Source organism: Hipposideros armiger, unplaced genomic scaffold, assembly GCF_001890085.2.
Source record: "Hipposideros armiger isolate ML-2016 unplaced genomic scaffold, ASM189008v1 scaffold_129, whole genome shotgun sequence".
Classification (NCBI taxonomy): Eukaryota; Metazoa; Chordata; class Mammalia; order Chiroptera; family Hipposideridae; genus Hipposideros; species Hipposideros armiger.
This window is the reverse complement of record NW_017731479.1, coordinates 169,764-186,107: the sequence shown is the minus strand read 5'-3', so window position 1 is coordinate 186,107 and position 16,344 is coordinate 169,764. Positions and strand designations below refer to the sequence as shown.

At 45.3% G+C, this 16,344-nt stretch overlaps 1 protein-coding gene across 1 annotated transcript in view; it reads left to right on the top strand.

Annotated features, from left to right (window-relative positions):
• Positions 1–13,927, top strand: part of VSIG10 (V-set and immunoglobulin domain containing 10) — a 31,458-nt gene extending 17,531 nt beyond the window's left edge. The window contains exons 5-9 of the mRNA XM_019649167.1: positions 6,295–6,588; positions 8,735–8,845; positions 9,142–9,157; positions 10,671–10,888; positions 11,970–13,927. Coding sequence (XP_019504712.1) covers positions 6,295–6,588; positions 8,735–8,845; positions 9,142–9,157; positions 10,671–10,888; positions 11,970–12,025 — 695 coding nt within the window. The 3' untranslated portion in view covers positions 12,026–13,927. The remainder of the gene's footprint in view (positions 1–6,294; positions 6,589–8,734; positions 8,846–9,141; positions 9,158–10,670; positions 10,889–11,969) is intronic.
• Positions 13,928–16,344: the final 2,417 nt, after the last annotated feature.

Below are 16,344 nucleotides of genomic sequence, written 5' to 3'. Positions count from 1 at the left end.
AGACTATATGTATATAAAATTATAGTTGACATACAATATTATTCAACATCAGCTTCAGAAATACAGTGCGGTGGTCAGGCCTCCACACCGACTATGATGTGGTCTCCCCAACAAGACATGAGTCCATCTGGCCCCCTAAGAAATATTTGCAACATTATTGATTATATTCCCCAGACTGTCTTTTTCTATCCCTGAGGCCATATTGTAGTTACCAGTTTGTATTGTCTCATCCCTTCCCCTTCTCCTTTATCCCCACCCCCTCCCAACTAGCAACCCTCAGTTTTTTCTCTGTGTCTGGACATATTTTTAAAACCATTACTATTCCTCTTTCACAGAACTTAAATTCTTCTGGATGGAGGGGAGATGGGAAGAAGATAAAATACAAAAATAAGCAAGATAGGTTTAGATAGTGATAATAATTATGAGGAGAATAAAATGGTATGTGTAAAAGAGAGTCTCTTACAGGAAGGGTAGCAAGGAGGTGTCCTTGTGTCGGTAATATTTTGAGTTGAGACCTAAAGGACAAGAAGGAGCTGACCAGGTAAAGATCTGTGGGCCAAGTATTCGTGACAGAGGTGATAGCAAGTGCAAAGGTCCTGAGGTGGAAACATACTTGGCATTTGAGGGACTGAGAAAAGGTCAGGGTAGCCAGAGCATTGTGCTTGAGGTACCAATGAGGCTAGATGGGTATTGTGGGTTGAATTGTGTCCCCCAAAAAGATATGTTCATGTCCTCACCCTGGTACCTGTGGATATGACCATATTTGGAATACAGGTCTTTGCAGATGGGCTTAGGCTAAGATGAGGTCGTGCTAGCTGAGGGTGGGCCCTATTCCAATGACTAGTGTCCTTATAAGAAGAGGGAGATTTGGACACAGACACACAGGGAGAACGCCATGTGGTGTGATGGAGGCAGAGACCAGAGTGATGCATCCATAAGCCCGCGAATGCCAAGGATGGTCGGCAACCACTAGAAGCTAAGCGAGAGGCATGGGATGGTTTCTCCCTCAGAGCTTCGGAGGGCATCAAGTCCCTCGTAATTCTGGACTTCTCACTTAAGGAACTGTGCGAGAATCAGTTTGTGTTGTTTTAAGCCACGCAGTTTGTGGTACTTCGTTACAGCAGCCCAGGAAAGCAATACTACGGTTAAGCGAGGACTGGCGCATGTTGGGTTTTATTGGCCACGGTGAGATTTCCCTCAGTGTATTGGCGTTATTTTCTGAGGTGCAGTGTGGAGAGCTGACATGCTGAGACATAAGCCTGGCTATACCAGGAGGTGCTTGTTTTCCCAGGCAAGTGACATTGGTTAACCCGTCCTCCTGACTCACTCAGCAAACATACGTCTTGAGTCCCCTCTGTGGAGACACTGTACCTGGCTTCGGGCACCAGAAGGGACCCAGAGTCACTTTTTACTCCAGAGCGGGGATTAGCAAACCACGTCCCATGGGCCAAATCTAGCCCAACTGGGTTTTTTTGCAAATTTTTAAAAAATGAATTTTAAAAAAATTCACCCAACATAAACTTCCCTATTTTAAAGTGTATAATTCAATGGTTCTTGGTATATTGACAATGGTGTACTACTGTCACCACTATCTAATTACAGAATATTTCTATCACCCCCCCCCCCAAAAAATAGCCCTGTACCCACTGGCAGTCACTCTGTCTAGAAAGACTGTGTGAGGGTACTTATTTCCCATTATTTCTCCTGACATTGAGTGTTATCATAAATTTTTAGACGTTTCCTATTTGCTAGTGAAGACATAGCATAATTGATGGAATTTGGGTTTCTTTGATCACTAGCAGGGTTGATAATTTTCATATACCTAGTGCTTCCCTATATATTGTCTGAATTGCCTGTTCCCATTTTGTCCATTTCTCTATTTGGCTCATATTTTCTTATTATTTGATACGAGTACTTTATATTAACTTTGTCAGTTAATGTCATAGAACTGCCATGCATGTGATAGATATTTTTCTGGCATATTTTTGCTGCTAAACTACGTGGTCTGGCATTTCTGCTAAGGGATAAGCAGCTTCTGATTTTGAAGGGGTCACCTCCTGTCAGTCTTTTTCAGATTTCTGTTTTCAGAAGCTCTTTTCCTGTTTCCTGGTTATTAACATGTTATATATAATCCTCATAATAGCCTGCAAAATAGCCAGGATGACTTCTAAATTGCAGATGATGACATTCTGTGAATTTACCCAAGACCACCCAGCTTGTAAGTGACCAAGCCCTCCCTTAGCCCAGGTTGGTCTGACAACAGAGCCCTCGCCTCCCTTGGTGTCACTCTCCCCGGGGACCTCCTTCCACACCTAATCCAGCAAATCTTTTTGTGTAGGGGGTAGGTACTCAGCACAGTGCTGGGTACTGTAGAGGAATACAGAATCCTTGCCTTAAAATGGAGAGAGAGGTCTGATACACGTGACATGGCAATGTCACAGCATTAGTGACCTGAACGTTTACTGAGTACAAAGTGTGTGCAAGGTGCTACGCTAAGTGTTCTCCACAGGTAGCTTGTTTCGTTTTCACAGTCGCCCTATAAGCCGAGTGCTCATATTATTGTGTGAATTACTCTCCTGGGGCTGCTGTAGCAGAGTACCACAGATGTGGTGGCTTAAAACCACAGAAATCTATTTTTTCATAGCTCTGGAGGCCAGAAGTCTGAAATCACAGTGTCGGCAGGCCCATGCTGCCATCAAGGACTCCAGGGGGAGGCTCCTTTCTTGCCTCTTCCAGCTCCTGGTGTCTCCATGCGTTCCTTGGCTTGTGGCTGCGTCCCTCCAGTCCCCTCCTGTGTCTTTGTGTGGCCTTCTCCTCTGTGTGTGTGTCTCTCTGTGTCCTCTCTTCTTATAAGACAGCAGTCATTGGATTTTGGGTTCACCCCAAATCCAGGATGGTTTCATCTTGAGATTCTTAACTGATGACATCTGCAACGACCCTATTTCCAATTAAGGTCACATTCTGGGGCTCCAGGTGGACGTGAATTTGGGGAGGATGCTATTCAACCTGCTACGCTCCATTTTATGCATGATAAAACAGAGGCAACAGACTTGCCCTGACTCGTGCAACTGGGAAGCAGTCCACACATTCGGAGTGGCATATAGTGAAGACGCTTGAAGGGTGACATAGACAGTAAGTCCCATAAAGTGAATATACGGTGGACTGGTGCTGAGACAGCGTGAAAATGGCAGCGGCAGCTGACAGGTTTTGTGTTATTTCCCCTCCATCCTTCCAATTTGATTTGCAGCTCTTGCCTAAGTCATCATTCCTGTGGCCCCTAAGACTTGGCCAGGAATTTGAATCTAAATATGTGCTCAGGATTGAGAAGAAATGTTTCTGGAGAAGGGAGCCGACAGGGAGGTTTCCCAATCCCAGGAGCACAGGAAGGAGGTACAAGAACCTGGAACCTTCTCGGCTCTGATATTGTCCAGTTCTCCCCTCTTCCCTCAGGGGCACTCGAGCCCACTGCTGCTAAAGCCTTGATGTGCGTACAAGTTCACCTAGGAGTCTGGTTGAAATGTACATTCCGAGTCTGTAGGTTTGGGGTGGGCCTAAGGCTCTGCATTTCTTTCCTTTTTTTTTTTTTAGATTTATTATTATTATTATTATTATTATTATTAGGGAAGGGAACAGTGTTAGGGAATTGGGGAAGGGGAATGTTGTGTTTTTCCAGGACCCATCAGCTCCAAGGCAAGTTGTTGTCCTTCAATCTTAGTTGTGGAGGGCGCAAGCTCAGCTCCAAGTCCAGTTGCCTCTTTCAATCTAGTTGCGGGGGACGCAGCCCACCATCCCATGCTGGAGTTGAACTGGCAACCTTGTTGTTAGAGCACATGCTCTCACCAGCTGAGCCATCCTGCCGCCTATTGGCAGCTCAGCGGCAGCTCCTCTTGGGCGCAGCTCACTGGCCCATGTGGGAATCGAACCAGCAACCCTGTTGCTCAGAGTGTGCGCTCTTAACCAGCTGAGCCACCCGGCCTGCCTGAAGACTCTGCATTTCTAATCAGTTCCCAGGAAGTGCTGAGAGAGGGGTCCTCAGGATCATTTCACCTGGGAGGACTAGTAAGTCATTGAAAGGTAATGTTACTGCCCTCTTTAGGGATGCAGAACAGCATAGCCCTTCAAATGATGAAAAGCGATACTTTTGGGATTCCTGTCACCCAGATCTTTCTTTCAATGTCATGTTAAGCCCCTAAACTGAAGACAACCAACTCAATTCATGATAAGCTGCAGCATTAGCCAGCCCAATATCTGAAGGCCCCGGTCTATCATCCATCTCTTGCATAGATCTGTGGACCCTGCATGACCCACCCCCACCGCCCCAACCTCTGACCCCACCTTTGCACACAGCATCCTCTTAAGTGAAAACCTGAATTTATAGGTGCTACACCAGCTGGATGGGTAATTCGGCTTTCTGAGGGGTGAATGCTGTGTTTGGCAAAAGTGTATTTATGTACACGATCTTTGGGGGTTGGGAGAGGATTGGACAAATTGTTTGTTTTGCTTTTTTTTCTTTTGGGCAGGGAGGAACAGTGTGTTTTTCCAGGACCCATCAGCTTGTTACAGTCTAGTTGTGGAGGGCGCATCTCAGTGGCCCATGGGGGGGTTGAACCGGCAACCTTGGTGTTATGAGCACTGCGCTCTAACCAACTGAGCTAAACTGGCCACCCCTGTTTTGCTTTTAATAAAGGATCAGGGAGCCATTTCTCAAACTTTGGTTTAGAGGCTCCAAAATAAAATATACTGAGGCTTGTCACCTGTTGGCTCTGTGGCCCCAAAGGAAATTTGGGTTAACCACACACAGGAGAAGGTGCAATTTAGCCACACGGGAGGGGAACCTGACAGTTGATCCAAGAAGGGGTACAACGTGTGAGTGTCTGAACAAACCTAGGTTTGGGGGATCTTTTGTTGACCTAAAGAGAGAGGCTTTGGGGCTGTCCACCCCCCACCCCTTCCCTTCCCCCTTTCCTCTTCTCAGGATGCTAGCTAGCACTGAAACCCTAGATTCTCCCTTGGAACAACTGCCAAGGAGAAGTGTGTAGTTTCACTCACCCAGGCGGGAACCCAACATGCCACTCTGTATCCCTCAGCTGCTGAAAATATGGACTTAATAAATCCCCCAAGATGGGTGTGCGTTTTGGGGGGGAAAAAGTTTCCTTCGCAAAGAAAACAAATGGATCGCTATGGCAACCATACAGCTCCTTATGTCCTGCTCAGATGCATTTAGAAATGCCATATGCATTTCTAGGGCAGACCTGTGGTCGACAGAATAATTGGCTCCCCAAAGATGCCTGTGTCCCAATCCGCAGAACATGTGAGCATGTTACCTTTTGTGGCAAAAGGGACTTTGCAGATGTGATTAAGGATTTTGAGATGGGAAGATTATCCTGGATTAGCCAGGTGGGCCCAATATCATCACCAGGATCCTTATAAAAGGGAGGCAGGAGGGTCAGACCCAGTAATAGGAGATATGATAACAGATGCAAAAGGTTGGAGTGATGCGGCCACAAGCCAAGGAATGCAAGTGGCTTCCGGAAGCTGAAAAAGCAAGAACATGGATTCTCCCCTAAAGTCTCCAGAAGGAACCAGCTGTGCCAACACCTTGATTTTTAGCTCAAGGCCATTTTGGACTTCGGGCCTCCAGAGCTGTAAAAAGATGCATCTGTGTTGTTTTAAGGCACTAAGTTTGTAGCAGTTTGTTACAGTAGCAATAGGAAATCCATGCTGCTATTTATGGTCCCATTGGACACCCTTGTCAGGCTGTATGCTAATTTTTTAATATAATCAATGTTATTATACATAGACGCCTATAGCAATAGAAGTAAGGAACGTGGACCGCGAAAGCTCGACTCTGAGTTCCAATCTTACATAGAGTAACCAACTCACCCTGGTTTGCCCAAGACTTTCACAATTTTAACATTGAAAGCTCTATGTTCCGGGAACCCCCTCAGCCTTGGGCCAACCAGGATAGTGGGGCACCCCAAATCTTAGCTGCATCACTTATTTAGCTGTGTGCCTTTGAGCAAGGTACTTAACTTTAACAAGTTTCTTAATCTGCAACATGAAAATGACAGGATCGTTGTGAGAACTAATTGGGTTAATATGTGCAACACTGCCTAGCCCATAGTAAATGCTCAATAAGTGTTAGCTTTTCTTATTCTATAAGACGAGGCGTGGTCCAGAAATTCCTGGAGTTGCTTCATTAGGAAAGAAATAATATTCGGGAAAATCTCAGGCCATGGCGTAACTATCTTACTTAAGGATTCGTCTTTCTTCACCTTCTTCTCTGATCCTCAGGGAGCCCCTCCATTCTCTCCGAGCCCATGAAGACTTGCTTCGTGGGGGGCAATGTGACGCTCACCTGCCAGGTGTCTGGAGCCTACCCCCGAGCCAAGCTGCTGTGGCTGAGGAACCTCACTCAGCCCGAGATGCTCATCCAGCCCAGCAGCCGTATTCTCATCACCGAGAATGACCAGGGCTCCACCCTCACCATCCGGAACTGCTCCCAGGACCTGGATGAGGGCTACTATGTCTGCCGGGCCGAGAACCCCGTGGGGGTGAGGGAAGTGGATATCTGGCTGAGTGTGAAAGGTCAGTGATAGGAGTAGCCCCAAAGGGGGCGGGTTGAGAGCGTCACAGGACCTGGCACCAGCACGAGGACAGCTTGGTGCTTCCTTATGTGTCGGTCACTGCCATCTGGGAGATGGCATAGCTGCTTGTCTGTGGTTTGACACGGTGGATGGCAAAAATTAATGCCCAGTCCCTCTACTATTTGCATAGGAATTTAAAAAATTAACATCTATAAAAAAATTAATATCTGCTCTATCCCAAAGAATCTGTCTATGCAAAATATATAAATATGAACTATATATTAAAATAAAAATATGTAAGTGGTGAAACATAATAGCCAAATGAACACCCAAGAAACCATCATCCCACTTAAGACACAGAAGAGGGCTGACGTTTCTAAAGTTACCTGTCGGTATTGGGGCCAGGTTTTCCTAACCACATCAAAAGTCAAAAAATAGGATACCCACTTGGATTTGCATTTCAGAAAAAGAAAGAATAATTTTTTTAGTATAAGTGTGTCACAAATAGTACACAAGGCAGACTTATTCTAAACATTTATTTGTTGTTTATCTGAAAACCAAATTTAAGTGGGCATCCTGTATTTTATTTGACAACCCTACCCATAGGTTCCTTTTTAGTCTCATTCTGGGCCTCCAAAAAAGAGAACCACTATCCTGAATTTCATGTTTTATTTTTTTTTAAGTTTTACTACATATGTGTACACTTCTAAATAATAGGTTGTTTCTTTTTATTTGTTTTTGAGTTTTCAAAAATAGTTGTGACGATACAAATATAGTCTTTTGTGACTTGTTTTTTTCTCTCTACATTTTCTTTCTAGGATTTATTCATGCCGATGTGTAGTTATACTTTGTACCTCTTTACAACTGTATAATTGTCCATTGTATCACTATTACACAACTAAGTTACTGATTTTCCTGCTCATGGACATTTGTATTCTTTTTTTTTTTTTTTTTGCTGTGATGAACAGCATTGCTATGAAAATATTTTACCCCAACTCCAGTATATGTATATACACGCTGGGTACCCCAGGCAAATATTTCTCTAGGATTGTTCAAAGAGTAGAAATGAAGGGCTATAGGTTATCTTTATGAGATAACTAAATTATTTTCTTTATGAGATAACCAAATTATTTTCCAAAGTGATCGTATCAATTTCCACTGGTTATAGCAGTACGTAAGAGTTGTTTCACATTTTTACCCACAGGCTTTGGGATCTTTGTCCACCAAGTAGGTGTAAAATGGAATCTCACTGTGGTTCTAATTTGAATTTCTCTGGTCACTAAGACGGTTGAGTTTTATTTCCTATGTTTATTTGCTATTTGTATTTCTTCCGTGAAATTCACACCTATTTGCATCTTTTGATATTTACCCCTTTCTTATAGATATATAGTCATTCTTTAGAAATTCTGCAAAGCCATTTCTGGTTAGTTTTATGTGTTCCAAATATCTTCTCTGAGTTCCTTTGTCTTTTTCACTTTCTGGTATCTTTTGATTAGCATTCTTCCTTTAATGTAGTTGATTTTAAGAATCTCTTCTTATATTATTAGCAATTTTTGTGCTTTAACGTCCTTATCTGTCCCGCAGTGACAAAAATATTCTACCATATTTTCTTCTAAATGTTTTAACATTTTGCCTCTCACAGTTAAATCTTTAATCCATCTAGAATTGATTTTTGTGAATGGTGTGGATCAAGTTTTTCTCCCCCTTCCCCCAATTTGGGATAACCATTTGTTCCAGCACCATTTCTTGACTAGTTCCTCTTTTACTCACTAATCTGTCACATATCCAGTTTCCTTTTATGTGTGAGCCTGTTCTTGGATTGTCTAATCTGTTCCATTGATCACAGTTTACTGTGGCACCAATAACTCACACTCTTAATTACTATGGCCGTATAGTCTTGGTGTGTGGTAGATACCTAGAGATTTTAACTTCCCACGGTCTGCATCGCATGCTTCATTTGATTCCCACTGTCTGAGGTAGGGAAATGAGATATTTATCTTGCTTTAAAGAAAAGTCATATGCCTTGCCCAACATCATGAAACCAAGATAAGACTAGAACTCAGGCAAAGGGGTGGGGGTCCAGGTATGGCTCCCCTAGTTGCATATGTGGCAGGTAGAAGAGTCAACAGTGTGATTTGTCGTTCCAGAGCCTTTAAACATCGTGGGAATTGTGGGAACCATCGTGAGCCTCCTTCTGCTGGGACTGGCTGTGATCTCAGGGCTTATGTTGTATTACAGCCCTGTGTTCTGCTGGAAATGTAAGGACTCCTTGGGCACCTCTGCTTTTCTTTCAGGCTCTTTGAAAAGGTGGGGGTGGGGGAAGAAGGCCCAGCTACGCTCGCACCTGTAGTCCCATTCTGTAGGCTTCGTCATTGGGTCCGAATTGTCATAATGAAACCCCAAGTACCATTCCATAACACCCCCATCATCTCTCATGTTGGATCTGTTTTCTCATTGACCATTCTCTTGTAAATGTTAGATGGATTCAAAGCTTTTGTGAAGCTGAAGTGGGTATTATTTGATACTAATTTTTCTTTTTCCTTTCTCCCTTTAGTAGGAAACACTTTCAGGTGAGTGTTCCCAAGACTCAAGTCAAAACCCCATTTCCATGATCTGTGTTCACTGCTGTTTTGTGTCCTTTCATGAGAACAATAATAGCAACTGCTATGGAGGGCCCACCACCTGGGGGCTTCATGAGGCATCATTATAAACCCTTTCATCAACTCTTCAGGGTGGAGGTGGCATCTCCATTTTCAAGACCAGGTGATGGAAGCTCAGTGAAATAAGGGCATTTTGCAAGCTCATCCAGGAAGTAAATGGCAGGGCTTGCACTTGGACCTACCTAGGTCTGACTAATTCCACACAAAGTCTGTGCTCTTTTTACAAGGCCAGACCTCAGGGTGGGGTACATTGTTGGGCTGTCACTGAGGCATAAAGACAGTTTGTATGTACTGAACTAGTCATTCATGCATTTATTTTAACCTAATTTTTTAAAAGTAGCTCAATAGTCTGACAGCATGTTTGGGAAAATGAGTCTGAGCATGCCTCGAAGACCCTCCCAGAAGGAAACCTCAGTACTGCCAAAGTAGCTAAATGGAATTTGTATATTTTGTTTTCTAAGGAGATTCTGAGTGGGAGCAAAAAACTCTTCTGTTCTTTACCCATTCATAAAGATTGGTTATCTTTGTTCTGGGACCATCATTCATAATGAAGGGATATTATTGTCCCGGGACCATCTTTCATGGGAAAAATCTTACCTTTACTGCTATATATTTGAGGGCCATTCTCCCAGTGAGTCTGTGTTGTTCCCTAGGCTGATTTCTCCCAGGAGGTAGCAGGGAGGCACAGTGGGAAAAGATTTTGGAATTAGTGAACCTGGGTTTAAACTGTAGCTCTGTAGCTCTGCCTTTCCCAAGCCCTGTGCTCATGGGAGATCCCTGACCCTCTCTGAGCCTCTGTCTCCTCATCTATTTGCCAGAGGGAGACTGTGGGGCGGGATTGAATGAGAAGGTAATGCTCCTAGGACTGTGACTGGCCCATGGCATGTGTTCTCTCTTTAAGAAATGAACTGTCTGGCTGGATAGGCAAACCCAGCAATAAACTAAGAGCAATTAAATGCTGAACCGCTGGGCATGGACTCCAAATGCAATGGTAGCGCAGGGCTTCAGGGGTAAGGAAAGGACTTCACCTGGCCCTTAAATAATGAGGAGAAGGAGAAAATTCAGTTAGTGGAGCAGAAAGAGGGCATTTCAACAAAGGCACAGAACATTTGTGTGCATGCTATGAGGGGAGCAAAAATGGTAGGTGCCTGGGGCAATGAGGCCACCTATCCCCTAGTTGCAGGGGGAGAATAAAATTCACTCAGGACCAGATAAGATTATCTGTAGCAATCAGTGGCAGTATCTCTTTGAGAGATTACAATCTGTCACCTCATGACTTAACCAAATTGAATGCAGAAAGAATTTTCCATGTTACCCAAGGGGTTTTCAAAGTTAATCTAGTGTTTTCTATTCAGCAAGGGCTGATGTTGGAAAAAATTAAACAGAGCCTCTTGTTGATTATGTCTCCCCTTTTCGAAATTAGGGGGCAAGACATGGGTGATGTCATGGTTTTGGTGGAATCGGAGGAAGAGGTGGAGGAGGAAGAAGACGCTGCCGAAGAGGAGGAAGAGGAGGAGGAGGAAGCGAATGAGAGGGAGGAATTGCCAAAAGAAATACACAAGCACGGCCACATTCATAGAGTGACCGCACTGGTGAACGGGAATGTAGATGTGATGGGCAATGGACTGCAGGCTTTGCAAGGTGAGCTCTTTCTCCTTAGCAGCGCTCTGCTGGATTGTGGAAGGTAGTTCAAGTTTAATCTGGAAACGAAGAACCTACTGTCCACTTCCAACACAGCAATTAAATGGACAAAATTGACCAAAGGCCTGCTCTGGGAAAGGCACTGCTGGAGAATAGACAAGACCAATAATATCTGCATAGAGCAGCGGTTCTCAACTTGTGGGTTGCGACCCCTTTGGGGGTCGAACGACCCTTTCACAGGGGTCGCCTAAGACCATCGGAAAACAAAAAGATATTCACATTACAATTCATAATAGTAGCAAAATTACAGTTATAGAGTAGCAACGAAAATAATTTTATGGTTGGGGGGTCACCACAACATGAGGAACTGTATTAAGAGGTCGCAGCGTTAGGAAGGTTGAGAACCGCTGGCATAGAGGGAGCATGATGAGACTAGGTAGGGTGAACAGACCAAAAGGTGGGGAAAATTAAAACAGAGGCAAACTTGAACCAACACCTTGAGAGACCAGTAGAGATGCTGTAGCAAGGAGGAATCTGATGAAATGCCCGATGGGGGATATGTGTAAAAATTACAGGACCTCAGGAGAAAGAGATCCTTGAGGGGTACATTGGTCAGGAGATGCTTAGTAGAAGAAGTGGGATATGAGGCAAGTCTTTCAGGACAGTAGAGCTTGAATGAGCACAAAGGAGAGAGGGCTTTCCAGGTGAGGGGAATGGCATGGACCAAGGGTAGCACGTCTAGAAGATGTTGAGTGGAAAGAACAGGTGAAAGGTCAACACACAGTCTACTCCACTTGTTCCTCCTTGAAATTTGATTCCAAGGGTCACCAGTAAAGGACTAGACATCGAGATGATTGAAGACTGGTGGTGGAAACAGGGTCACCTCTATTTTTTTTTTTTTTTAGCTGAGCCATCCTGCCACCTGTTGGCAGCTCAGCGGCAACTCAGCTCGGGCTGGACTCGAACCGCTGTTGCTCAGAGCTCAAGCCCTTGAGCGAGCTCTTAACCAACTGAGCCACTCGGCCAGCCCCTCACCTCTATTGAGATGACTTAGTCAGAACTACTTTTCCCTCCTGTACAGATGACAGCAGTGAGCAGCAGAGCGACGTCGTTCAAGAAGATGACAAGCCAGTTTGAAGAAAACTGTCCTTCATTATCCTGTCTTAAAAGCTTGGAAAACTATGGTGAAGATGAACTTTTCTTTCTGCTTTGACTTGATTTGCACCCCTGCCTGAGGGCGTAAAATGGTTTGGGGCTCTCAGCAAAAAAGAAACACACACACACACACACACACACACACACACCCCTTTCCTTCCATTTTTAAAAAAATTGATGATTTGATTTGTTGTAACTTTTCTCAGTGTTAAAAAGCTTTGGGAACTGGCAATGTGTTGGGGAAAGCTGCCTTTGGCAACTGAGGTGCCCTCTTCGCTGTGGCTCCTGGCTTTCTCCAGGTTGACGGATGCTGATTTTGTGGAGAGCCAGAGTGGGAGGAGGCCCCTGGCCTCAGTGCCCTTTGCCACTATGAAAGGTCTGTAACCAGCTTAACCTCAGCACACCAGGGTCTAGTGTGGGGCGATCGGGGCACTTCCTATATCGCTGCCCAGGTAAGCTGAGGAACCAGGTAAAAATGTCAGCTCACTGGAAAAGGGGAGGAGGTGTCAGCTACTGATGCTAGGCAGAGGGAGGCAGTTTGGTTTAGGGTGTGGAGTTGGAAACATCTGGGCTTGAATCTGGGTCCTGCTGCTTCCTTGTTTCATGGGCTTGGGCACGTTGCTTTACCTCTCCCCTGGACCTCAACTGCCTCATCTCCAAAATAGATGAAACCACACCTACCTTCCGGGGTGACGGTGAGGACTAAATGAGGCACTTCTGGATGTGAAAGTGCCTAAGAGGTGCTCAATAGATGTTATTCTTTATCTCTTCCTTTGCCTCCCCCAGTGGAAGAAAAAAATGTCAACTCTAAGTTGCAAGCTATCGCCTGGGCCTTTCATTCTTCTTTTGTAGAATGGTTTCGGATGAGGGTATTATCAGAGCTCTCCTGACTATTTTTGCTTCCCTGGAGATATAATTCTTTTCAAAAGAGGTAGGGGCCCGTAAGAGGAAGTGCCTTTCATTAGAACCTCACATTTTGCAGGGCCTCGTATTTATACAAAAGCCTCTTAGGTGAAACACTATGAGCTTTCATTCTTTCTTTCCCCTTCTCCCTTTCTCCTTTGCAAGAAAACAGGAGAAATGTTTTGTAAGGGAGTATCTGGTGGTTAAGTACTCCTTGGGCAGACCAGTTCATCTGGCCTCAGTTTCTTGATCTCAGAAATGGGAACGGGAAAACGTTTCCTTCCTCCTTCCTAAGGATATTATGATACACTGATCAATAATGCTAAGTTTCACATGAAAAATAACCTGTGATGCGATTAAGCTGCTGATGACTTCCCGTTGAACCCTGTACCGTTTAGAGATTCCCCCCCCCCGCCCCCCACAATTTCAAATCTCTTTTAAATGCCAGGGGCCTTATAAGGGTGCAAAGCATAAAAAATCTGACTTCAATTTGCAGTCTTCAGTGTCGCATGTCCTGCTTTGATGGGCAAGACTACGGCTTAAAGATGAACTTTGCCTCTCTCCAATCACAGGGACTGGGTGGGACTCCTGAGATACAAGCTCGTGATCTGCATGGTTACCCTGAAGGTGTTCTTTGGGTTGGTCGATTTTCTTGAATGAAGGGACCAAACTGAGCACATCACTAGAAGTGAGCCCTGTCCCCAGCTCAGAACACTAAGTAGGGAGCTCAGGAACTGGCTGCAATTCTGTACCCCTAGGATTAGCTGTGAGCTGCAGTTCTCCTTGTTGGGCTGGGTGTCTTTCTGCGTGTTACCTCATGTACTTAACCACTCTAGCCAGTCTAAGTGTCCCTTCACTCGGACAGGTTGCTTCTGAAGTCACTGAACACGGAGCTAATATCTCCTTTAGACTCTTTGATGATGATTCTATGCCTGAATCTGAGCATCCACTATGCAGAGGCAACCCTATTTTTTTTTTTTTAAAAAAAGACACTGTAGGGGAAAATAATTCCTGGCTGAGAACGCTGAGAATGATTTGCAAGATCACGGAGATGCTTTCTGCCAACTTCCTCTTCCCTTGCACACGCAGCTGATAGGAAATCTTTGAGGCAGGTTTTTTCCACTAGCAAACGGGTGCTTCGAGGTCTGGATGCCAAACACTAGAAACCCTTGACTTAGCTGAGCTGTGACTGCTGTCACTTATATCTGAGCCCTGTGTACACATTAACATGGCTGGGTCAGTTAAGAGCCCAGGACCGGGGGGCTGGGGTGGGGGGGGGTCTTCACGTTTTAAGAATTTTTAAAGAGTTAGGGCTTTTATCTTTCAAGGTGACCCATCCCCCAATCCATAAGCATGTTGACAGTGGGTTACAGACTTTGTGTGGCAAAGTCCAAGTGGTTACCTTGTGCTTTTAAAAAAATCTTATCTGAATCTATCATGAACTCAGAGACCAGGAGATCTCTCTCCTTATCAGAACCAGGAAAAGAAATACTTCAGGGCTATCGCAACGGATATTTCTTTTTCTCAATACCCGGTGGACACATTGGGGAAGGGGTGCTCACAATCCTGTGGCTTTATTAGCTCCAGGTTCTCACAAGCACATATGAGGCCCTATGACTGCAGCAGGAAAACACATGATGGAAAATTTCCATAACCCATGCACTGACATCTGGAAAATCATCCTTGCTGGGTACAATTTATTATGATGTGATAAGTGCCAACTGGTATTTCTCACCATGGCCAGGAACTGCTGCAAAGGAAAATAAGCAGATCCCTCTGCGTTATTTACAGTTTAATATTTGGTGTGGGGGAGGTGAGTTGGGAGAACTTCATCTGAGGTGATAATATGCATTTTTTAAAGATTATGGAATAAAGCTATTTTTAAATAAATGCTTTAATGAGCTTGACTGAGACTTGATTAGTAAATGGAAAGATTTGGAAAAATGGGTTTCCCTCCGTTTTTTTTTTGTTTTGTTTTTTTTTCATTGTCCTCGTTGCCATTTTACTCTTTTCCACGACTTGTAGATGCTTACACCTCTTAACACCGCCTGAGACAACTGTCACCTTTCCTCATCTCCCTGAGAAACTTGTTCTTCCATTTTTTTCCTCCCTGCATATGCCCCTTTCTGGTCAGGCTGCAGGCTCTGGAACATTAAAGGGCTCAGGTAGGAGTCATTGTGGAGAACACAGGACTGATGGACTGAGAAAAGACCATTTATATCAGCGGTCCGGTCCCTGTAATTGCTGGTGACTTTGGAGACTTGCACTGGGCCACCAGCTGATTGTCATCCCCGCAATGTCTCCCCTCACCGCCCACTTGAGGTTGCCCAATTCCGTTCCCTTTTCCTGTGCTAGGCCTTTCCTCTTAGCTCACTCCTTTCTCCCCTTTCTTTACTTCACTCCAAACTCACCCCTCCCTCAGGCTCTTGAGCAAAGCTGTCCCATTTTAAACGGACTTCCTTTCTAACCAAACCCATGTTTCCTACCTTAACCTGTTTCCCATGTTTTTGGTTTTTTTTTAAACCCAGGCCCTCCATTTTAATAAGTGTGTGTGTGTGTGTTTAATCCAAATCTGTCTTCTGAGGCCCCGTTTTACCTCTGCCTGTTTTCACTTCGGTCCCCTCCCGTCCACGAAGACCTCTTTCTGGGTCCCCCTTGGCCTCAGCCCTCCTGGGTCAAACCCGTTTACCCAGCTTGCCCATGTTTTGGAACCCCTACTCGTTTTCGACTCCCCGTTTTCACCGCCCATGTTAACTTTGGCATGCCCGGTTCACCCTCCATTTTCCACTGGGCTTTTCTTTTTCTGGTTCCCATTTTTTTTTTTAAGTGGCCCTGCGTGCTCCTTTCTCGTCCCCTATTTCACCCCCAGCCCCTGTGCTGGCTGCTCTCTACCTGGGCTCCCTCCCAGCCTCGTCAGGTCCCTAATTGGATTCTACAGCCTCATTGCTTGCCCTCCCTTTTTTAACACCCCTCGGGTGTTCCTGGGACCCCCCCCCCATCCCTCAATTCTCTCCTCAGTCTTGGCTTTTTGTCGCCCCAATTTCCCTGATCCCCTAGTGTCTTCAGGTCCTTATTTTTATTCGTCTCCTTCCTACTCGCTCCCGCCTCAGTTTTTACCTGACCCCCCCCACCGCACCCCCATTGTCACCGTGCTCCACCTCCCCCCGTGTTCTCCTCAGCGTCCCTCTGCTCCCCTCCCATCACCTCGCTTTTACCGGGTCGGCATTCACCTGACCCCCTTTCTGCGTTCCCCCTTCTTCCCCCCTTCCCGGGTTTTTATCCCACGCACGTTCACCTGCCCCTGCCCCCCGTTTTCCCTCAGCCCCGCTCCCCGCTCCCCGCTCCGCCTTCTCCTCAGCCCCATTCTCCAGCGCCCCGATCGCGCCCAGCCCCGTCCC